The 23,734-nt window shown below is 40.4% G+C and overlaps 1 protein-coding gene across 4 annotated transcripts; it reads right to left on the reverse strand.

Annotated features, from left to right (window-relative positions):
• Positions 1–6,558: 6,558 nt before the first annotated feature.
• On the reverse strand, positions 6,559–22,621 carry LOC134314395 (glutamate--cysteine ligase catalytic subunit-like). Of its 4 annotated transcripts, XM_062994984.1 has the most exons (17): positions 22,441–22,621; positions 20,116–20,260; positions 18,015–18,127; positions 17,354–17,536; positions 15,952–16,065; positions 15,762–15,820; positions 14,354–14,490; positions 14,124–14,198; positions 11,410–11,526; positions 11,162–11,300; positions 10,691–10,803; positions 10,491–10,583; positions 8,917–9,021; positions 8,652–8,733; positions 8,408–8,520; positions 8,200–8,320; positions 6,559–6,766 (listed from the first exon to the last, which is right to left on the reverse strand). In XM_062994984.1, exons 2-17 carry the CDS (start codon positions 20,245–20,247, stop codon positions 6,585–6,587), a joined length of 1,878 nt encoding a protein of 625 aa, XP_062851054.1. In that variant the 5' UTR covers positions 20,248–20,260; positions 22,441–22,621; the 3' UTR covers positions 6,559–6,584. The 4 variants fall into 4 exon arrangements, with proteins under 4 accessions (XP_062851054.1, XP_062851055.1, XP_062851056.1 ...); XM_062994985.1 differs by lacking the exon at positions 20,116–20,260 and having other exon boundaries at positions 22,441–22,619; XM_062994986.1 differs by lacking the exons at positions 20,116–20,260; positions 22,441–22,621 and adding an exon at positions 22,066–22,288.
• Between the last annotated feature and the right edge of the window lie 1,113 nt (positions 22,622–23,734).

The following is a 23,734-nucleotide window of genomic DNA, read 5'->3' on the forward strand; positions in this document are numbered from 1 at the left end:
GGTGAATAACTTGGTGTGCGTTGCCTTTTAGCTTGACACTTTATCCAGTCCATCACACTTGTGTTTGACTTTGACTGCTCAGGTCTTTGATAACAATATATACAGTAAACTTCAGAGTTAGTTATATTTAGAAAAAAAAAAGTAGAGTAGTGTAACCTAAAATGGGAGATCTAACAGCAGGACAATTGCAGCAGGTAGTTATTAATAGGATCAAAGACACCACACCAGTAAAAGGTAGAGACAAGGAAGGTGAGAAATATAAAAAATTATTTCATAATTGGGAAACTAGGGGATTGTATCCAGTTTCAAGTGAGCCTGTTCCTCCAGCTGCACAGAGATTAAAAATCTTGGAACACCAGCAGGGAGAAGTTGAGGCGCAGCAGGAGAAATTAGATCGAGAAGGGTGACTGAGGGCATTAGCAAACAGGAGACAGCTGGTAAAGCTGCAGCATCAACTAGTTAGAACTAAGGTGGCTTTGCAACATATGAAAGTTGTAATAAGCAAGGCAGATAAAGAAATGAGCAAAAGACTTGCGACTCTAGACGTTAACACACCACAACCTAAGTTACCAGTCCCTGATCCATCAGTTTTGAATTCCGGTGCAATACCTTTGCCTAGGGCCCCTCCTCCATATGAAAATGTAAGTAATATGTTAAAAGTTCTCCAGCAGATGTCGTTAAGGGATGAGGAGCATTCAGATCCTACTAAGCAGGAACCAACCCCAACTAACATCAAAGCCTATAAAGGCAATTACACCTGTTTCAGGAGCAACAAACCAGGACCGATAAACAGGGGAAATTTTTCAGAAGGATGGTGTAAGGAAACCATTATCCTGGATAGTGATGGGAATTATACAGGCAGCCAGCTGAATGCACAAAAATTCAGTAGGGCGGATTTAGTATGGTTGTGTGGAGATATGAGAATCCGGCGAAGGTTGCATGGGAATTGGTCTGGGGGGTGTGCGTTGGTCTTTCTGATTATGCCTTTCAGAATTTACAAGCAGCACGGAGTGGAGGATGCCGCGGACGTCCTGACCAATCACCACAGCCATCGAAGAGACACCCGAGAGGTCAAACCTGGCGGATCCTTCGACAAGACCGTGTGGATTGATGGTATAGGGGTCCCAAGGGGGGTCCCAGATGAATTTAAGGCTAGGAACCAGATTGCTGCAGGGTTTGAAAGTGCACTCTTTTGGTGGGTAACTATAATGTAGACTGGATAAACTCAGTGTTCAGGCCATTGAGGGACAGAGACCAGCTAGACCAGACTTCACTTATGACCATACAGAATAGAATGGCATTAGACATGTTGTTAGCAGAGAAAGGTGGAGTTTGCCAGATTGTGGGTTCATCGTGTTGCACCTTCATCCCTAATAATACTGCACCCGATGGTAGTGTGACACGAGCTTTGGAAGGATTGAGGGCTTTGTCACGAGAATGGAAGGAAAATTCAGGGATAGACAATGAATGGGTCAAGTGGCTAGAAAAGATATTTGGACCATGGAAGGGAGTTATTACGAGTTTGGTGATGTCAGTATGTGTGGGATTGGCAATTTTAGTGGTATGTGGTTGTTGTTGTGTCCCGTGTATCAGGGTATTAATAGAAAAATTTGTAGTAGAAGTAGTGAGTAGAGGAAGTAGAGGGGGGCAGGATCCACCAGTCATCCAGATGGTGTTGGCAGACTTGTCTAAGTATCATATAGATGATGAGGTGGAGGATACCCTTGAAGGTGGGCCGGAAGACCCATTTCAAGTGGCATAAGTGCTACTAATTCTGCTTAATTAAAGATAAAACCGACCAGACAAGATGAGGAGAGAGGACCAGCACTACTGATCACACACCGTGATGAAGGAAGGAGACTTGGAAGGACTGGCAGAGGCAGACTCCGTGGGGGCTGGGAGACCCATTCCAAGGGACAGAAGTGCCACCAACTGGACCTGCCTACAGGGAACAAACCACAGCAGAAAAGCCCGGCAAAGCCGACTATGTGGAAGAAGAGTCCAGTGGAGCCAACGGAACGAAACAAGAAGATGAGGAAGGATTTAGTCAGACTAGGAGAGAAAAACATAAACATATAGTTCGCAGACACATAGACCATCTTTGAAAACACTAGTTAAGTGCAACACACATAGTTTAGCTACAAAACGCAAGGGGTAGCTCAGGATTGTTTATGATGTATATATGTTTGATATTCTGCTATTTATATGAATGATATTCTCTGTGCTTCATCGTTTAAATGTTTGTGCTGCTGCGGAAACAGGTAAGACCGACAGGGGAGAATCCATGAGACAGTAAGAGCCATGCAGAGAAACAGAGGCTATGGGCCCCTTCTGAATATCTGCAGCTCCGTCCTGTGGAGGGCAACCTGAACGGATTTCCTGTAGAAGCTATGCACCCATTGTTTTTCTTCTCTTCTCTTCTCTTTTTGATTTCCCATTTTTAAATTCCTTTATTTTGATTTCCTATTCTATTTTTTATTTATTATTTTTTGTTTGTTTGTTTGTTTGTTTGTTTGTTTTAGGGTTAGGAGCTGTTGCGAAAGGTACGGTTCCTTTAGTTTAACTGGCAGCCTTTTTATTTTTTAGATACCTTTTATTGTAAAAATTCAGCCCAGTGGCCATGTAGTCAGAAGGGGTTAAATTGGGGGTTGCTGACGGCTATCCTTTTCTCCTGGAATCTAGAAACACCTAACCTAAAGTTAAAAGTTAATGTGAAAGCATTAAGATGCTTTCAAGGGGGGTTTGTTAGGATTTTTGGAACATAACATCATTATTAAACATAAATTCAATGTGAGAAGTTGTACGGCATTTCCCCACGTGGCTCTTTGTCTGGTAGGTGCACTCAAAATGGCGCCTACCATGATCCCTTGTTAGGGACCCTCCAGATGTCTGCCGTAGGGGGGGAGGGGCGGAGCCCTGGGCTTTTTTAGCACATTTCATTGGCTCCACCAGCAGTGAAGGAGGAGGAGCCTAGCTTAGTTTAAAAAACCGCGCGCTCAGACACACGGGTCTCTTTTTCTTTGGCTGGCGATCATCTGGATTGCAGGAGAAAAGGAGCGCCGATCGGCTTAGCTCTGACATATATTCACAGATCATTTCTTACACTTAATAAAGTGTTTTTGAAGAGTACTTTCTGGATTCTCCGACTGCTTCTTCAAGGCTTCTCGACAAAAAGATTCGTCGTAACACTAACAAACATTTTGAATTAAGAACAGCCCTTTGGAACCAATTAAATTCGCAAGTCAAGGGTCTACTGTACTGTAAATCTCTTATCAAAATGTGTAAACTATTTATTAAATGCAGGCATATTATAACTTTTTTGTTTAACTGGACAAGAGTTAATCAATTCTTAAAACAGAAACAAAGCAGTATAATCTAATGTAACTGTTATATCTCAGTATAATTGACTGATAATTCCACACACTGAGCAGTTAGTTTGTAGAAAAGAACATCCTGCCCTGAGCTCACTAGGCGTTCCCAACTGATTGTCCAACATCACCCGATCAGTCTGGAGCAAGAACTGACCAATCACGGCGTTGCTCTCATGTGGCTGTGAAATAGCGCCAGAACGCTGTGCGCATGCGTTTTGGGCAGAAAGTCCACTCACTGCCTCTATGGGAAAGTGGGCTGATGTGCTTATCCGGCTCTTCAGTGAGGATGCATCAGCTCGCAAAAAAACACTATTTAATACTGTTAAAACTGCAAGATGTGATAGTTAATACAACTTCTAGTGAGGTTAAAAGATAAAACCCACAATGCCTTTTAACGCACGTTAAATTTATAAACATAAAGATATGTTTTAAAAATTATAGGGAAAACGTATTTCATTTATATTAATAATGGATGGTAAAATCTTACATTGTAAATATAAGTGTTGTAAAATACAGTAGTGCAAATTGGTTTTAGAGGGCACTGATGTTCATTAGGAAAATGTCATGCAACTTGTAATTATGCTGAAGATAAAGAAGTTTCATTCACATTTTCAGCATTTACCACCTTTATCCAAAGTGATTACATTACAGTATACAGTCGGGGCAACACGGTGGCTCGGTGGGTAGCACTGTCGCCTCACAGCAAGAAGGTACTGGGTTCGATCCCCAGGTGGGACGGTCCGGGTCCTTTCTGTGTGGAGTTTGCATGTTCTCCCCGTGTCTGTGTGGGTTTCCTCCGGGAGCTCTGGTTTCCTCCCACAGCCCAAAGACAAGTAAGTGAATTGGAGATACAAAATGACAAAATGTTTGATATAACCTTGTGAACTGAAGAACCTTGTGTAATTAGTAACTACCGTTCCTGTCATGAATGTAACCAAAGTGTAAAACATGATGTTAAAATCCCAATAAACAAACAGTATACAGTCTGAGCAACTGAGGGTTAAGGGCCTTGCTCAAGGGCCCTTATGATTACTAGTCCAGTACCTTAACCACTAGGCTTTGGCTTGCCCTAATGTTTCTGAAAGTTTAAGGTACCCAGGAAGAAATTTGTTTATAACACACACAAGCAGTCACTTAAACAACCTAAAACAGTTAAACAATAAACAAGTCGAACAATGCACCACAATTAAATCTGTTCCTACACACTACAGCCAAGTTCTCTATGCAGAGATAATGCAGATCTCAAAGTACTTAAAATAGACAGCTTTGGTAAGTGTGCAGCTTGTCATTCTTAAAAAAGGAGGGTTGCACATATAGTCCCAAGAACACCATACTCACAGAGATATCAGGGTGGAAACATAATGGGGCTGCTCCTTTGTACATTTCTTTAAGTTTCTACAGCTAGGCAGTTTATCCCATTTTTCATGGCAGACTCGCAAACCCAGTTGGATTGTATGGTAAGCATTTGTGAACAGACATCTTCAGGTCTTTTCACAAATGTTTCATGGAGTCTGGGCTTTGGCTTGGCCACTCAGGGACATTCAGAGACTTTCCTCAAAGCCACGCGTTTTGCTTGTATGATTCAAGTCATTGTCATGTTAAAAGGTGAACTGGCACACCAATCGGAGTTGTGTACACTCTGGAGGAGCATTTCTTTAGGGGTGTTCCTGTATCTGGATACATTTAATTGTCCTTCAGTTCTTACCGCTGTCCACCACCATATTTTACTTTAAGGATGGTATTAGCCAGATGATGTACAGTGCCTGTTTTTTTGCTATAGTACTGCAACAAAGTACATTTTGCTGTTTCATCTAAAAAGTTACATTTTCATCCCATTAGACTAAAGAATCTTTTTGTCAGCAAAGAAGCACCATCAATTCCTTAGACTGTACTAAATATCACCTTATGGATTTGGAAACAGACTGTTATTAATAGTCATACCTGCATCCACAGTTCCAGGTTAAAACTGTACCATACACAGGTAACATAAAATGTTATGAAAATAATGGATTTACTTTTTCTGTGCCAAAAAAAGAATCATCTGGATAACTGGGTACATTTCAAAAGCCATGGTCAGTTATCTGTCATTGAATGGGTAATTTACACATACACTATACAGCCAGAAGTATTTGGACACCTGACCATGAGCTTGTTTTTTATGAACCCAAATTAAGACAGGGGCAATGAAAGGCTGGTTATGAGATTAAGAAAATTAATAATGATGTGATTTTAAACATTTCATGTCAACAGGTGATTGTAATCATGGTTTAAAACTAAAACAGATCCTTTGAGGAGCAAAGATAGGCATAATATTGTGCTTTGCAGACAAATATTAATGAACATATTTTTCAACAAGGAAACATGCTAATTAAATAATAAACCAAACTAAACGTTTGATGTGTACAGGAATCACTTCATTAAAAGGCCATCAACACCAGCAAGGTCGTGACATCCTGGCACAATGAACCCCAGCCAGAAAGCTTTTCAAAGCTCATCCGACGGTGTCCGGGACAGGTGCACCCTCTAGTGGATTGCTGTACAAATGAACTACTAAGCAAAAACAAATATTTAAATTAAATCTACGTCCAGCTACCTTAAACCTACTATTACTTATTTAGTCAAGTTATTTATCTTTAAAAAACACTGATCAACCACATCACTACTAAGTCACGTGTGATGCCTCATACAGACCTATACACCAAGTTTTTTTCCTATGTATAAAATCTATTATGCATATACCTGATTCAAACCAAGAAAATAGCAACACAGCAGAATCCATTTACTCAAGACACTGCAGTTAAAGCCACTGAATTTGTCCATGACAAAAAGAAAGTACACTTGTTAATATCTGATGAAGGAATTAATATTTACAGTATGCGTCACTGAAAAAAATCTTACTGATGTACAAATCATTTACGCTACATTTACATTTCATGCAGAGCTGCATCTAGTCAGAAACAACAATGAAATATGTACATATCTGCTCTCAATAGCTTTCATTCTCAAAGATAATAAAATAATTTGAAGAATCATAAAAATCTTATATATACAAATTCAATAAACATTTGGCCAAGCCTTGCATTTTGAACTATGAATTGGAACCCTGCCTTTAACATTCTTATCTTTGCGTTAAGTAAAAGATTTTGGTTGTCGGTTTTCATCCCAAAAGAAAGAATTAAAATGCACATTCTTTTCAGAAAATGTTAAAGACCTTCATAGTCCTCTGTTTATTAGATCACCGATCAGTTCAGGGCAGTGCTCCTGGCCCCTAGCAATTCGGTCGCACTGACAAATCAGGTCGTAGTTTATTCTGTCGGAGATCACACTGTCTTTCTTGTACTGTGGATGCTTGGTGACGAACTCCCTCATCCATCTGGCCATAGTCATCAGTTCTCCTGAGATTAATTAGAAACATGAACACACATCAAGTTAAAACATTAGCCATGTAGCTACAGTTTTTTTAAGACCTGTACTTTTGCTTTTGAAATTAGTACCGTCGGGGATTAGTGCATTATATCAAGTAAGTAGCATCTGAATATAGAAAAGAAAAAAAGTGCCTATTAAAAATCACATTTGGTAGCAAAGATTCATGTTACTACTTTCCCAAACTGTCAGAACTATCAACATACTGTATGTAGTACATAGTGGTGGAAAAAATCTAAGACCTCTAGGGAAAATGCAGAATGTTTTGCGTATGTCTCGAATTTAGTACAGCGATTTTCTTTTCTATTCGCATAATCAGTATAATACAGTATACTATAGTAAACAAATTTCAGAATCTCTTAGAGTTTGGTACGTCCATATTTATAACAGGTGAACAATGACTGCAATCATATGAACGTAAATCAGCTTCTAGTAAGTAAGATTAAAATTACCTGCTCAAAGTCATCTGAGCATCTGAACTCTCAAGGAATTAAGATAAGATAAGATAAGATAATCCTTTATTAGTGCCACAGTGGGGAAATTCACATCGTTGCAGCACCGAAGGGATAGTACAGCACTCAGTATAAAAAGATAGACAATAAGAAGAACAATGTATAATAATAAGTCAGGAATTCAGACCATTTGTATAAAGCAACTAACATGATCAGTCAGTACTGCCAAATACTAACAAATTCTTCAATGTAATTTATTTATTCCTTTTTAATTTTCATTAACCACTGTATCATGGTCAGGATCACGGCAGGTTGGGCCACTCAAGCACAATTTTAGAGAAATTATATATGCAGAATTTAATTTTGTTTTTCTTTGATTTTATCACTGCTGCAGCCTGGTCAGGGTCACAGTGAGTCTGTTTTCTCAAGACTCACTTGACACAGTGCATTACCATACCATGGACAGAACACCAATCCATCACAGCGCCTTGGCCATCCCCAGTAGCAAATTTATACGGAGTCTTAGAATGTACAAATGGCCTAGCATATTAATTAGCTCTGCCAACCAACTTCCAAGAGTCACAAGAGGGGTTTAAGGAAAACAGTGGCATCATTGAGACACCTATTTATAATGTCTCATTAATTTTGACATAAGCAATGTTGCATGGGTTTCCAAGTGTTTAGTCAGTGTTTAGACAAGTTGAGGAAACTTGGGCAATGTAAGCACCAAGTAAGGTGAAGTGACGCTGAAGATTTTAGGCACTGAAATGCAAGAGAAAAATCCAGTGAACTAGTTAAAATGAGTTCTGATTGCGTCCAACAAAAATTCTCCTCAAATTCCCACACCCTGGATTTGCCAGACCCCCTGGTCTGAAGTGTCTTGTGAATGCAGTTAACTTTAAATATTCTGAGTGTACTGTATACGCTCAGCCCTAGAGTGGTTGTTTACATACCAGATGCTCGCTTCTTGATGAGTTTCAGATAGTTCAGGATAGTGCAGCGTGTGTCTACATCCACTTCCATATTCTCCAGGTAGCAGTTCAGGATTGGTATCAGACCCTGGAACACTCCCTCCTGAATAAATCACAATCAGCATTTTAATCAAGAGTTCATTTACTGCTAAGCTCAGCTGAACTGATTGGCTGAACCAAGAATGTGTACCTTGCCATTGATGATTGTGTCGATGCTCATCAGGGTGTACTCCTCGTGCACCCCCTCGCTCTCTACTCCGTTTTGAACTGCTGTGGAAGCTGAGTCAATTAAGAGGTTGCAGCCTTGAGGAAAATTACAAACAATATATGTTATTTTCGATGAGCATTGGTTTAAGCTCAAGCTGCTTTCATAATTGTAATTACATGTTCTTTCATGCTTTCATAATTGTAATTACAGTTCAACATTTCTTTACCTTTGTAGATGTCCTTCCGGAAGTAAAACAGGCCCTCTTGCACAGCGTTTCGCTTCTGAGCAACTTTCATGTTTTCATCAACCTATAAAAAATGGTCATTCTTTAAGAATCCTGGCATAAATCTGATATAAATGTGTCTTTCTGTATTTTCTAGTTTTACTAGTTTTACTAGTTTTTTACATTAAGATTTAAAAGCAAATCTAACTGACATCGTTTTAAAACATAACTAAAATAGCCTTGGCAAATAATTAAGAATTTTACCAACCTTTGACAAGGGAATGAGGAAGTCTAACTTGTAAGACAGGATCACCCGGGTAAGAAGGACAATGAACACAACATATGCAGAGTTCTCAAAATCTGTCAGCTGAACCTGTTGAGACAAGATGAGTTGTTTTATTAAATTTGGACAAATCAGTCAGGTCTCATGAACAATACCTGTATGTGAAAACCTACATTTCAACTCAGCTAATTATGTTTAAGAATAGAAAAAATGAAAACCATGCTTCCAGTTAACAACCTTGGCACACATTAGCTGGTAAATAATATGTATAAAGCATTGGGCACTCAGGTGTTGCAGTGGTAAAATATGATAGCCCACAAGCACTACTGAGATTTGAACTGCAGATCTCAGCAGTGCTGTCAGTCAGTCTAGGTCTTGGTGAAGGGGGAAGGGGGGCTGGATAAAATAAGGAGGGTTGAATCAGATAGGGCATCTGATGTAAAAACTGTGCCAGATCAGGTATGCAGAGCAGAAATTATCTGCTTAGGCAACCCCTAAATACAGGAGCAACAAAAATAAAAGCATAGTGTATATAATCTACAGTACAATACTGTATAAAAAAACTGGAATGCTGGATGGAGCTTTTTCTAACCACATATTCTAGCTATTTGGTATGACCCAAAGTATGTGGACACCCCTTCTAATTATTAAGTTCAGATATTCAAGCCAAACACTTCAAAAAAACTGTACTAAATCAACGGTAGAAAATAAATTATATGCTTCCGACTTTGTTGCAACAGTTTGGGACCTTTTTACATATTACTGTCCATGGTTTCGGCTGTCCAATACACTAATGGTAAATTGTCCACATACATTTGGCCATATAGCACAAGTCACACTGTGTGTCCACTTGCATTTTTATACATTTATTTATTTCTTTTTAGCCACATGATGGTCATGCCAGTTTTCACTGGGCCCAAGACAGGAATACCCTAAACAGGACGCTAATGCACTGCGGGGCTCTGGCCATCCCTCCTCTCAGACATTGCCAATCATGGCTGTGTAGATGCCTGTCTGGTTGGTGGGCTAGGGTAATTTCCCATAGCTAATTTAGCAGAACATTTTGATTTTGTGAATTTCCCCAGTGTGGGACTAATAAAGGATTATCTTATCTTTTGACTTTACTTTACTAGACCTTGAATTGGTGGTGAATTAAATGAGCATTACTAGTATAACTGGAAAAAAATACTACATTTACAAGTAATATATTTACACTGGCCAGGGTATACTCCAAATCAGAATACCATTATGGTGTAGTTCATTTTTATAGATGCCTACATGTCTATAGAAAGGCACCTAAATCACCTAGCTTTTGCTTGATTTACTATGTACTTGTATATTAAACTCAATATTAAGCAAAAAACATTGTTAAGGTTTTTTCCTCCCCATCCTGAACACTGCATATGCATGCACAGCACTGTGCTTTCACATTTAAATTAAAGAATGCAAACTTTACTTTTACATTGCGCTTAGCTTAAAGGTTCTGCTGAATGCAATGCAGGTGTTTTGACTAACTACTTATGTAAACACTTATGTAAGAGCTTATTTAAGACACATACCTCCATAGGGCGAAACTCCACTCTCCAACCTATGTCAGAGTTTGGAGGGGGTGGTTTGAACCGCATGGTCTGCCAGTTGGTCGACTGCAGGTTCTGTCCCATGAAAAAAATGCTGTAAAACTCAATGGCATTTCTAAACAAGCCTGAATTTTAAAAGTGATGCAAAGAAAAATAATACATTCAAAATATACTCAAAATACCTCAAAATGATCAGACTCGTTCTCATCGTCCAGATTGATCTTCTCCTCGAAGAGCGACAGTGGATCACGTATAAAAAGGTGGGCAATGTGTTGGGCCAGTAATTTATCAATTCCTGCAAAAACAAGTTACACTTCTTATTCTTTAGAGCACAACTGCAAAAAAAATAGTGAACCCCAGAAGCATTAGACACCCAGATTGTGATCTGTTCCTAAGCATAAAGCTTTGCAGTATGAGTAAAAAGATCTTGTGCAAAACAGCTTTATTTTAAATATGGAGTTATGTATTTCTGCCACTGTCTCAGAAATGAACAACCACACAATACTTTTCTTTAGAGTTTCTATCTATGGATATGTCTTCTATTATTTTTGTATTGACAGACCACATTTTGCAGATATTTAAATTATGTTAAAGGTTTCACAACCTTTTTCTTTCAACATAATCAGTGTACAATACCGCTCTATTGTATCTACCTGCATCCTGAAGCTGTTTATAGATCTCTTCGTCTTTCGTCAGTTCAATATCATTATATTTCTCCCCACAAAAACACAGGTAGCTGTCGATTGAATCATATCTGGACTTGTGGATCCTGAACTTGTTGTTTTTCAAAGGCTGCAGAACACCCAAGCAATCAAGGTTACTGTACAGAAAACACATTTAACTTGTCTTGCATACAGCATAAACTGAACAGACAAGCCTTAAAAGTTTGAAAAAGTTTCACCTCGAGCCCATGCTCCTCCCGAGTCCTGTCGTCCACAGAGGCCGAGATCACACCCCACCGGCAGTCGATATCCGACACAAAGCCACGATAGAAAGGTGAAGCAGCACTAAGGGCCATCTGCACATATTTCAGCACATTTGAAATGAATAATTGCTTTGATCTGCTGCTGTTGGCTGAAATGTAGGAATGTTAATGATTGACAGCTGAGCAACAAATACACTTAGCAACTGTTTGATTATCTCCAGCTAACAACTGATATCTGCAAATATCAAACGCATTATGTAGTGAGTACTGCCTGGAGTTTTTCTTGCTTCACCCACATTGCCCACTTTGTATTTGTGTCATTCATTTGTTGCTTTGTTTCTAATTATTTGGCCACCACTTTTTTGCAAGTATCCTCCGGTTTTGTTGGTGGCTTTTAAGCCACAGTATTGTTCCACCAGGTCACCACAGAATTTCTTAGGTTAAATTCCACATGGGTGCCATCAAACATTCTTTCTCATGAGTAGGTTTTTTGATGTAGGTCAAATGCGAGGGTGTAACGGTACTGTAGAGTTGATAACTAGCATTTGTATACTATTTAGCGTTCCCAAGTCAGGTACATTTTCACCAACCACAAGAAACGACAATGAGACAAACATTATGTAGCAGATTATTATCTTAATCAGTGTCTGTTTTAGGTGACTGGTGAATGTGTATACATGCTGACCACTAGGGGGCTATATGGTGTTTAAAGCAAGTTAGTATCTGTGCAACTCTATAGCAATTTAGACAAAACTCAAAGGCTGCCTTTACAAGAGAAGCTTTTTGTGCTTGGTTTAGTGCATATTTCTGCTTACTGCTGCATTTACGCCTTTCACATGATATGCAACAATACTCGATTGACAGACAATATTGACAGTTTATTTACCGTATTTTCCGCACTATAAGGCGCACCTAAAAGCCTTAAATTTTCTCCAAAATCTGCCGTGCGCCTTATAATCAGGTGCGCCTTATGTGTGCACTGAGTTCCAAAATCTGTAAAAATGTTGTTGTGCGACTTTGGTAAGCGCTCCGCTTGATTGACTATCGCAGTGTTTCTCAACATTTTTTCAGTCACGGCACCCTTTACTAGTGTTCAAAATCTTGAGTCACCCCAGTCTGAAATGTATTAAGAAGCACTTACCCTCTGCATCCCTCCTCGCGCCACACACCCCTCCACTTGGTGAAACCAACAAGCGGTTGCGTATGGCAGGCGCTTCCGACACCCCCCCCTCCCCTTTGCGAGCCAACGCGTACGACTCGGTTCCTGTTATTCAGTTTGGATCTTTCGCAAACGACTCATCGCTGTACGCAGCAGACGCAACCCGCGTTTATTTATTTAAATAACATCAGAATGTTTTTGACGGCAGCCCTGATGAAGCCAGACGGCACCCCGGTTGAGAATGGCTGGACTATCGGACCATTTCCCGCTGACACAGGGATGTAATACGTACACTACGTACGCTGGCAGCGATAAACCAATCAGAGAGCATTACGTAATACGTACAGTACGTACGCTTACCTCCGCCACGCCTCCGGTAGGTATCCTTTTTTTGTAGACCGTATGTTTTAGCGCCTTATAATGCGGTGCGCCTTATGTATGGGTTAAGTACAGAAATAGATCCCGTAATTGAGACTGCGCCTTATAACCCGGTGCGCCATATAGTGCGGAAAATACATATGCAGTTTTGTTATGAAATGCACTTTAGTTAAAACAAGAAAGCTCTGTCAATGAACATAAGAGATTTTTAAAAAAGTGAAACGAGGCCGCTCAGGTGGCGCAGCGGTAAAGTACGCTAGCTCACCAGAGTTGGGTTTCTAGATGCATCGTATCGAAACTCAGCTCTACCTTTCCGACTGGGTTGGGCGGCAGTATGAACAACGTTTGGCTGTTGTTCAGGGGCTTAGGTGTAGAGTCGGAGCATAGGTCCTCATAACTGGTACAACTGCGGCCCCTGCTGGTTGACTGACGGCGCCTGCACCCTCCGTGTCTCTCGGTGTATTAACTCGGCTCGTGCAGGTGAAAAATGCAGGCTGTACTGACTGCGTGCCGGAGGGGGCGCAAGTCAGTTGAGTGGCGTCCTCAGTCAGCAGCAAAAGGGTCGAATCAGTATAGAGGACAATCAGGGTAATTGGACACAATTAGAATAGGGATAAAAGTTGGGGGGAAAAAGTGGGAAAAAAATAGATAATTTAAAAAAAATAAATAAAAAATAAAAAATAAAAGTGAAATGAGTAAATTAAATTTTTATTGTTTTAATCTAACCTTTAATTCATATGGAGGTCACAGCAAGTGATTCCATGATAAGAAAACGTGCTATCTAAAATGCAAACCCATGCTGCATTTTTCACACAATGCCATAGTTGTAATCCGAAGTGTGAAAGGATAAAACATTTTCATGTATTTAAAAATGGAAAATGAGCATGGGCCATTACTATTTTAATGACTATTTTGATGCCTTGCATGCAAAGTAAAGTTGCTGCCTTTTCTAACCAATAGATTGTTATAAGGTGGGGGCAGGACAAGTTATTGATATATGATGCACATGATAATGTGAATATATCTGGATTAGTCAATCAACAAAAAAAAAAACAATAACATATATATGAAAACTGTGTATATGATCTCGGGCACTTATTAAGCCTATTGGTAAATTCAACCCAGAATTTTACTCTTCAGTGGTCTTACTTACCACAATAGGGCAGAAAGTGGCCAGCTGGTCATACAGGTATCGTGCCTCATTGATGCTACAAGCCTGAAATGTGACCTACAATAACAGAAACAAAACAAACAGGCAATCAGACAGCAAATAGCTACCACATTGTACCCATTAACACTATGTAGAGTTGTATCCCTAACAATAACTTCACATGGAATGGCAGATGAGAAATACTTTGTAATGTACTGCATGAACGGTTTTACCTGCAGACAACAGTTTCCCGTTCCAAAGCCCATAGCATCCATGTAGATGTGGTCAGGGATGACTGCACGCGCTGCTTCACCATCATCTTCAGGAAATGTCTCCAAAAATGGAGATGCCGTGTTCTTGTCTTTGAAAACTATGAAAACAGTAAACAAGAAAATGTTTAACAAACCAGAGTTTGATCTAAATGGCAACAAAAATTATAATTTCGCTCAGGTGGTGCAGCAGCAAAATACACTCCGATATACACACTGATGTCGACCGGTTGGGCGTCTACACAGACATGATTGGCTTGGGATGGGCATGAGGTTTGGTCACCAAAGCCTGAGATGGATTAACACCTGGTTCGGTGTGTGTTCTTGCCTTGTGCACAGTGTTTTAGTGGACACCGGACCTACCACCCTGGCCAGGATTAAGCAGTGTTAAAAATGAAAATGAAATAAAATATATTTTCTCTACATCTCTGGCCCACTACCATTGAAATTCATGGTTCGAATCCCAAAGTAGTGCAATTGGCCAGTTAGGCATCTACATACGGACATTGACTGGCTATGTCTGAGAGGATGGCCAAGGCTCTGCAATGGATTGTGTTCTGTCCGGGGTGTGTTACTGCATTGCACCCAATGATTTTGAAAAAACTGGACCCAGTGAGACCCTGACTATGGTAAAGCAATGGTAAACATGAAAATGAAATATTCAGAGACAGGACAATTCATAGTTTTTGAAGCTCAGCTTGCTGCTTTTACATAAAATAATACTATGGGGCGCCCAGGTGGCGCAGCGGGATATTCTGCTAGCACACTAACACCGAGATTCTGAACTCCTCGGTTCGAAACTCGGCGTTGCCTTTGGTTGGCTGGGCGCCATCTAGCGGGCATAATTGGAAGTGCCTGCAGCAGATACTAATTGGCCACCGTATCTGCAGGGTGGGGGCCGGACTATGTGTGGGTGGGTGGGTCTTCATACGCTGTGTAAGGACACTGATTGGCGGAAGAGACGCCTGTGCAGAAAGCAGGGGCGAGAAGAGGAGGGCTGTGAAAATGTCGGAAGAGGCGTGTGCAGCGACGTGCTCTCCTCGAATGCAATCTGGTATCCGTCAGCAGCGAAAGACAAATTGAGTGTGCTAAATGGGGAGAAAATGCATACTTTTTTTTTTAAAAACCTATCAGACCCTCAGACGCGTACGCAGTCCTAGCGAACCCCTTCTTTGCGCCTCTGCTTCTGCACAGACATCTCTATCCCTAACCATGGGATAGAGCACAGCATTTGAAGACCCTGCCGACCGGTAGCAGAGCCAAGATTTTAACTGGGATGTTCAAAATCTCGGCGCTGGTGTGCACGTGCCACCTGGGCGCCTAGCTCTTGAACCCAAATGTATTAAATGCAAAGTAAATAAGATGTACTCACTCGGTACATTGATCACAACCTTTTCTCCCCTTCTGTGACGAATATTTCTGGTCAAAGTGCTGAAACAGATGAACAAATGAGCACCTGTTAATAATGTGAAACATGCACTTTCATAACAGCAGGGTTCAGAGTAAATATCTATGTACAATCGTCTGAACTGCCAAGCCAAACGGATGTTCTTAACCTGCACCTGAATCGGGGGTGCCTGTTGATCGCCTCATCAGGAAAGAAGAGGGACTTTGACACTCCTTTTTCAACAGGAGTCGGCCTAAATTCCGGCTTTGTAAATCCTGGGCAACCCAACCTGAAACACAGGATTTGGAACAGATTAAATGCAAAGCAGCCACACTTCAAGTAATACATTTGACTGTTTTCTGCACAAAAAAACAGCCTGGTAACAAATAAAAAAAAAAAAAAATTCCAGTACACATAAAAAGTATTGAAGCTTTTGGCAAGGCAGAAATGAACTTTGCCATTATTAACTGAAGGATATTAACATATTTTATGTTAATGTCTTTTTAGAAATTACTGCAAAGGCACGCCACGCATTTTTACAATTTCCAGTCAACAGGCTGATATATTCTAAGCCATGAGGATGTTTGGCGTAGGCAAACAGGACACATAAATAAACTAGTAGGAAGCAGATCTCTATCAAACCTTTGACATTTTGCATATCAGCTCAGTTACTAAGAATTTAGTAACTGATTGAAACAAAATTATATTCAACTGATACTCAATACTAAAACCAATATTGTATTAAAAAAGTGAAAAATGTAATTAACAATTTTCTATCACATGTGAAGTGTTTGTTATATTTTAATCAGTGGTTTACACTATTATGTGAGCTCATTACCAATAAAATCTGTCCTTGAACAATAGCGGTGCTTTTAAACCGACCGGCATCTACACAGACTGTGCTTGGCTAGGTCATGGGGGATGGGGGTTTGGCCAAAGCTTTGTGATGGATTGAAAACCTGTCTAGGGCATTCCTGCTATGTGCCCAGTACTTTCTGTAGAACCGGTTTTACTGCGGCCTAAAATTAATGAAACTTTGTTCTAGCAAACTAAGGGTCAATTAATCACAATTAACCACAATAAGCAATTAGAGAATTAGTAACTGGCTCTCTAAAATTCAGACCTGTCTTCTTATTTCACCTTTCACCAGACCATATTGTTCTCACAATGTAATGCTCAATTTAAGGTTGAATTTAACAGTTCAGGGTTTTATGAAACAGTGAGAAAGTTTCTAACTGCCAAGGGCCGCCCGTGCTTCTCTTCAGTCTATAAACAATTTGTATCTTTTGCGGCATCTTGAATAAGTCAGGGAAGACTGGGTCAAAGTTCAATCAGACTGAACTTTTGAGCACAGCAAGAAGCAGTAAAAACAAGCATCAAAGAGGTAAATGTTCACTCAAAGTAGCACAGCAGCAAATCAAGCAGCACCACCCAAACCAATAGGAAACAATGGCACAAACAAATAATTCCTGCTCTTGTTAGGACAGGACATAAATGTTGCACGTCACTGCTGGTTAATGCAAATGCAGAGGAAATACTGTTGCTGTGTGTGTTGCATGTCGTCTACTGCACGCTACCTGGGGAATGCTGTGATGGTGCAGAGCGTCTCGTGCTCGTGGAGCACTGACGATGCCTCCCTCCTCCTTTTGACCATGTTGTCCTCTACTGTGTTGAACTCGGACATTGTCCCTCCATAAGGCTGACCTGGCGTGCCCTCAATCATGTAGCTACCATACTCTGGTCTCCACAGGGTTGGATGGCTGGAAATTAGGAAAGACAAGAACAGTAAACATGAATAAAAATGATAGCTTTACATACATTTGCATCTGGGGAAAAGGAGTCCTGGGCGTAATGCAAAGTCTTTAAAAACTGCTTGGTTGGGTGGGGTGGGGTGGGGTGGGTGCGTGTGTGTGTGTAAGAGAGAGAAAGTACATGTGATTGCACGATTGTTCTCTTCTTTTAAGTGTTTCCAGCAGAGGTGGGAACAAGAAATGCCATAGCTTTACAGTTCAATTAGCACACATGACCAACTCAAAGCCTAATCCAGACAAACTCACTTAAAAATAGCCCGTAGTTCTCCATCTATCCACTCACGTTCAGTATGTAATGTTTCTGTGTGTTAAATGTATTTAGAAAGCTAGGCGTGTCTAGGGTAAAGGGCATTTGACAGCAGCACTTTCAGATCACAAAAATCCAAATGAAACAAGCACAGATTAAACGGCAACGTTTAAAGCTTACTTGGGATCGATATTTTCGCCCTGTTCTTGCAGCGTCTCCAAAACTTTGTGTCCATTCAGAATCAGACGAGCTTTTTCATTTTTCTCGTCTAGTTCCACCAGCATGTATTCCACCTGTAAATAAAACAACAGGATTTTTAGACACATTGCTAGGCCAAATACGTAATACCTAATACGCTGATGTTATAATAAACTAGAACTAAAACAACAAGTGAAAGTTTACTAAAGCCGTACTTATTTGGTAACTTAACAAGACTTTCAAATCCAAAGCATGTACCTTGCTTGCACTCTAGACAATATTTTCTAGTGTTCTGTTGACAGTAACGTGGTTTCCAACTGCGTGCAGTTACAACCACAACAGTCAGTGGAGCTAGATGTAAACAAACGCTTGAACGAAACGGAAACGCACACATGGAGGATGGAGGAGTGGACATTCTTACCTCGTCGCCCCATTTTAACACATCCTTTTGTCGGTCCTTCACCTTGTTGTAGATGTTGAGAAACTGCAGAATGCCGTGTTTTCTGACATGGTCGGCATATTTCTTGGTCTCTACCCAGTTAAGCGGCGAGCCTTGAGACAGCAAGCCCATTAGCACGGATCGCACAAACTCACCGACCGAAACAGACAGCGGGCTACCTGACACGAGCGCGTTGTTTAGCTGACCGCTAATTCAGTCAGGTTCGGTTCAAGATAGCCAACGTTAGAAGTTAAAAACGGCAATAGCGGGATGAACCTGTTAAGTAAAAACAAAAGGCCTTGGCTGCTCTGAGAGGTAACTCAAACGCTAGTCGAAGGCAACGACTCGAACTGTGAGCAGCGATAAAAGCCTCGACTGCAATTAAAAAGCGAAAAAGCGGTGACGGTCACACAGTTACTGTAAAGCACTAAACTGCTGCTGTAATAAGTAAAGGTGAACAAAGAGAGACACGAAAGTATGAGGGGAATAAAGTGCGGTACATCTACATCAGCTCGCAATAGAGTTGAAACGTCGTGTCGAGGACAGTTGCTTCCCTCACGCTAACATAGAGCTGATGGAGACCACGTGACCGATCCAAGCTCGTCAGGCGCGTCATCTTATGACTCAGCAAGTCTACATTCCTGCTCTCTCTCTCTCTCCGTATATAGTATATACAGTATTATACTGTACATTGATCAGCCATAACATTAAAACCACCTTGTTTCTACACTCACTGTCCATTTTATCAGCTCCACTTACCATATAGAAGCACGTTGAAGTTCTACAATTACTTACTGTAGTCCATCTATTTCTTTACATACTTTTTTAGCCTGCTTTCACCCTGTTCTTCAATGGTCAGGACCACCACAGAGCAGGTATTATTTAGGTGGTGGATGATCTCAGCACTGCAGTGACAATGACATGGTGGTGGTGTGTTAGAGTGTGTTTTGTGCTGGTATGAGTGGATCAGACCCAGCAGCGCTGCTGGAGTTTTTAAATACCGTGTTCACTCACTGTCCACTCTATTAGACACTCCTACCTAGTTGGTCCACCTTGTAGATGTAAAGTCAGAGACGATCGCTCATCTGTTGCTGCTGTTTGAGTTGGTCATCATCTAGACCTTCATCAGTGGTCAAGGGACGCTGCCCACATGCGCTGTTGGCTGGATAAATTTGGTTGGTGGACTATTCTCAGTCCAGCAGTGACAGTGAGATGTTTAAAAACTCCATCAGCGCTGCTGTGTCTTTTCCACTCATACCAGCACAACACACACTAACACACCACCACCATGTCAGTGTCACTGCAGTGCTGAGAATCATCCACCACCTAAATAATACCTACTCTGTAGTGGTCCTGTGGGGGTCCTGACCATTAAACAACAGGGTGAAAGCAGGTTAAAAAGGTATGTACAGAAATAAATGGACTACAGTCAGTAATTGTAGAACTACAAAGTGCTTCTATATGGTAAGTGGAGCCAATAAAATGGACAGTGAGTGTAGAAACAAGGAGGTGGTTTTAATGTTATGGCTGATCAGTATATATATATATATATAATATATATATATATATATAATAATAATAACAATTATCTAACATAAAAATAATAATAGGTGACAAGGTTGCTTGGTGGCACTGTCGCCTTACAGCAAGAAGGTCCTGGGTTTGATTCCCAGGTGGAGCAGTCCGAGTCCTTTCTGTGTAGGACTTGCATGTTCTCCTCATATCTGTGTGGTTTCCCTTTGGGTGCGCCGGTCTCCTCCCACAGTCCAAAGACATGCAGTCAGGTTTACTGGAGACACAAAATTGCCCTAAATATGAGTCTATGTGTGAATGTGTGTGTGGGCGTGCAACCATCAAGGTGTTTCCTACCTTTTACCCAGTAAATTAGACCCACCACAACCCGGAATAGGATAAAGCGGTGGTAAAAGAGAATGAATGAATGAATAATAATAATTATAAATTAAACTGTAAGCATGTGCTCGTGAATCTGTATATCTGAGATCTGATATAGTCACTCACTGTTCCTGTGGCAGGACTGAACGTTCACTGCTGCCAGTATGCTGAGCTCTTTATGTTCACCGAGAACATATGGCAGCTATTCTCATCATCAGAAAGGTTTTAAAATTCTTAATATTTGACTATTTTTGGTAATGAATTTTGTTATTTTTGTACATTGGTCAGGGGTGACCTGAGTTTTGGGTCAGACAGGATGCTTAGGTAACCTGCTATGCTGTACTGTCAATTTAGGGCCAAATAACATTTCATTTTACTCTTTGATTTTGATTAAGTTTCCCAATAAGGGGTTTTGTTTGAGTAATTTTGATTGGGTTTGCTGTTATGTTCTGGTCCTGAGTGTGTGTGTGGTGTTAGTGTAGTGTTAGTGTGTTAATACTGAACTGTGTTTCAGGACTAGCTGAGTGAGGAGACTCTTTATTCTAGTTCTTCCAGTTTTTTTGTTTAGATAATTTGGTTAATGATTTGTGTTTGACTGTGTAGATTATGTGCGAGCATTTGTGCTGTTGTTACAGATGTTCGTTTTTATGCAAAAAGCATCGCTCAACTATTGGTGATAAGAAGACGTAGACGTGTTTGTTGCAGTTGTTGTTTTCTTTAGTTCATTGACGTGAGAAGCGTTTTGCGCTTCGCTTTCACTGCGACTCTCGGTTTGCTCAGCACTTGACTTGAGCAATAAAACATCACTAAAATTCCACGACACAAACAAACATCTGTGTGAAATAACCATCAAATCCAGTCTAAAAGCTCCACATGTATCTGTGTTTAGCTGGATTTACTTCACATGTGGTGTTTATGCAGCTCGGGGTTCTGAATCCACAAAAAGCTTCACCTAAATAAAGCGTAACGTGGCTGAATGTACTAAAAGTACCACACAGAAACACTCAATTTCTTTCCGTTATTACTGGTTATAAGTGCTCTGTACTGCCCAAATTTATCCCTCAGTGTTTCCACATTATGCTTTACTTTTCACGTGAAGTGTTTATACTGTCCGGGTCACTTTTACCACATTATATCACACAGTTCAGCGCTTTGAAAATATCAGCGGCAAACTGGATCAAATTTTAATCAGGTGAACTTTAAAAGATGAAAGTGGTTTAAATTCTATATAATGTGAAAAGGTCCACTTTAAACACGCCCACAGATGACGTCACGGTTCTGCTGAAAAAACAGTTATTCTGTGGTGCCAAATTAGAATGCAAGTTTCCTGTCTTTTTTTCGGTGGAACCGGTTCAAAATCAAGTTCGGGAACCGGAACGGAACTGGAACTGCGTCGGTGGAAAAGGGGTAAAGGTTTCTAGCATGGTAAATATGTGGACCTGTCAGCGACTCAAAATCATGTAGTGTCAAAAGTGTTGCAATCAGGTTGTGACTGGCAGTGAGTGCAGTGTCAAACTCCAGTCACTCCAAGATACTAGGTGAGGGGAAACCTGGGGGAGAAGTTGTTCATTTGTGGGGCAGGAGCATAATATAGTTTCTATTAGAATACATCAGCACAAACACAAGCTTTACAGTATTAGTGACCTTATCATTCACGACAAACCATCATACCAACAGTGCATTGCAAAAATATTTATTTACCCCCAACTCTCTCTGCAAAACAGGGCAATCCCTGCTGGCCGGGTTTTCTCAGATTATTTTCTTTTTCCTCTTTCTTTTTTACGCTTTTTTACCTCTCCGTGTGTTTTCGTGACACGAATCTGGGAGACCAGATAGACTCGTCTGGGATTCCTCCCTGTGATAGATTGTGTAGTGTGTGACCCCTTATTGCCAGTCAATTGTGTAGTGTGAAAACAGCAACGACTTTAAAGACTCCAGATTACAAGAGATCAAGTTGTGTAGTGTGAACTGTACAGCGATCTGAACACCCTGAAAGTCATGTAGTGTGAACTTAGCATAACTGAAAAAGATGCCATATTATATATTATATATTATAGACATTTAAAAAAATCCTACTGTAGTTCCTTTAGAGCAGGGGTGTCAAACTCACGGCCCGCCACGTCATTTTATGTGGCCCGCGAGAGGTTTAACGACTGTATGATTGTTGTGATGGTTCGAGTCGTTACAGAGACGCGCTTATAATTTAACGGGACTCCTGCGCCTTTAAGAGACAACCGTGACATCGTAGTCATGGCAACTAACTTTAACCTTCGCTAAGAAGCCATGTGACTTTTACGGCAAAGAGAACGCGAAGTAGCGTAGTCAGTAATGTAAACAATAATAAATAAATACAAATATCTTTCAGTATAATACCAAAGCATCGTCTGTAAGTAGTGGCGTTTATATTCTCAGTTGTTAGTAAATGTTTAGTGAGTATATCACAGCGTTTTAGTTACAAATTTACCGTAATTAAATACTGTTGTTACTGTTACTATAGCAATTAGTATCTTTACACAAAATTTTAACTCGTTATTTTACGTTTGGTTAAATCTCATATTGTACCAGATGTAACACTTGACTACAGCTGTGTGCCTTTACTGTATTAAGTTCTTTATTGTTTTTATTGTTTGTATTTTTACTTCATTTTGATGCACACAGTGTATCACACAGCTGGCGAGCAAATAAACCGACTATTCTGAAGGGAGCTGTCTGTCTGTCTGTCTGTCTGTCTGTCTAGCTGAGAAAGGGGGATAACTAGTAGTGAGGGCAGAATGATTGTCTTAAAAATACACTGTAAAATCCTAAACAAACTGCATCTTTCAAAATGCAGGCTGATTTTGTGACCTGCAAAGTGACACAGCCCGCCAGTAGATGATGTTACACATATTTACACATGATCCTAAAATGTACAAGAAGATAAGTAAGAAAATTAAGCAGAAGGAGGAAATTTAATGAAAGTGAAAACAAGTTTGTGCTTCAGGAAGAGAAACCGGTGCGTCTCTTGTGTTATAAGGCCGTGTCTGTGGTAAAGTAGGACAATATAAATGCAGAATTTGGCCTCCAAGAAAAACGACAGACTGCAATCACAGCAGGATACGTTACAATCGGCCCTTTGAGGGCCACCATAATGCTGATGTGGCCCTCGGTGAAAATGAGTTTGACACCCCTGCTTTAGAGGCTTATATAACTGTACAGTGTTACTTTATTCTGGTGCAGATATACTGCAGTAACTCTCTCTCACTTCAATTCAATTCAGTTTAATTTAATAGTACTTTATTGACATATCAAGGCTTTGATAAGAAAATTAAAATGATAAACAAAAGTAATAACACCACCACCAGCCATACTATTACAGCTACCAACGATAGTA

The sequence above is a fragment of the Trichomycterus rosablanca genome, chromosome 5, assembly GCF_030014385.1.
Source record: "Trichomycterus rosablanca isolate fTriRos1 chromosome 5, fTriRos1.hap1, whole genome shotgun sequence".
Taxonomy (NCBI): domain Eukaryota; kingdom Metazoa; phylum Chordata; class Actinopteri; order Siluriformes; family Trichomycteridae; genus Trichomycterus; species Trichomycterus rosablanca.

What these genes read in the sequence shown, in the direction of transcription:
- LOC134314395 (XM_062994982.1), bottom strand. Translation starts at nt 18,603, where the DNA reads ATGGGCTTGCTGTCTCAAGGCTCGCCGCTTAACTGGGTAGAGACCAAG. An exon ending in ACCATCACAGCATTCCCCAG is followed by an intron (nt 16,066 to 17,353) that starts GTAGCGTGCAGT and finishes CCTGTGTTTCAG; the next exon opens with GTTGGGTTGCCCAGGATTTA. An exon ending in GGTTGTGATCAATGTACCGA is followed by an intron (nt 14,491 to 15,761) that starts GTGAGTACATCT and finishes CTGTTTTCATAG; the next exon opens with TTTTCAAAGACAAGAACACG.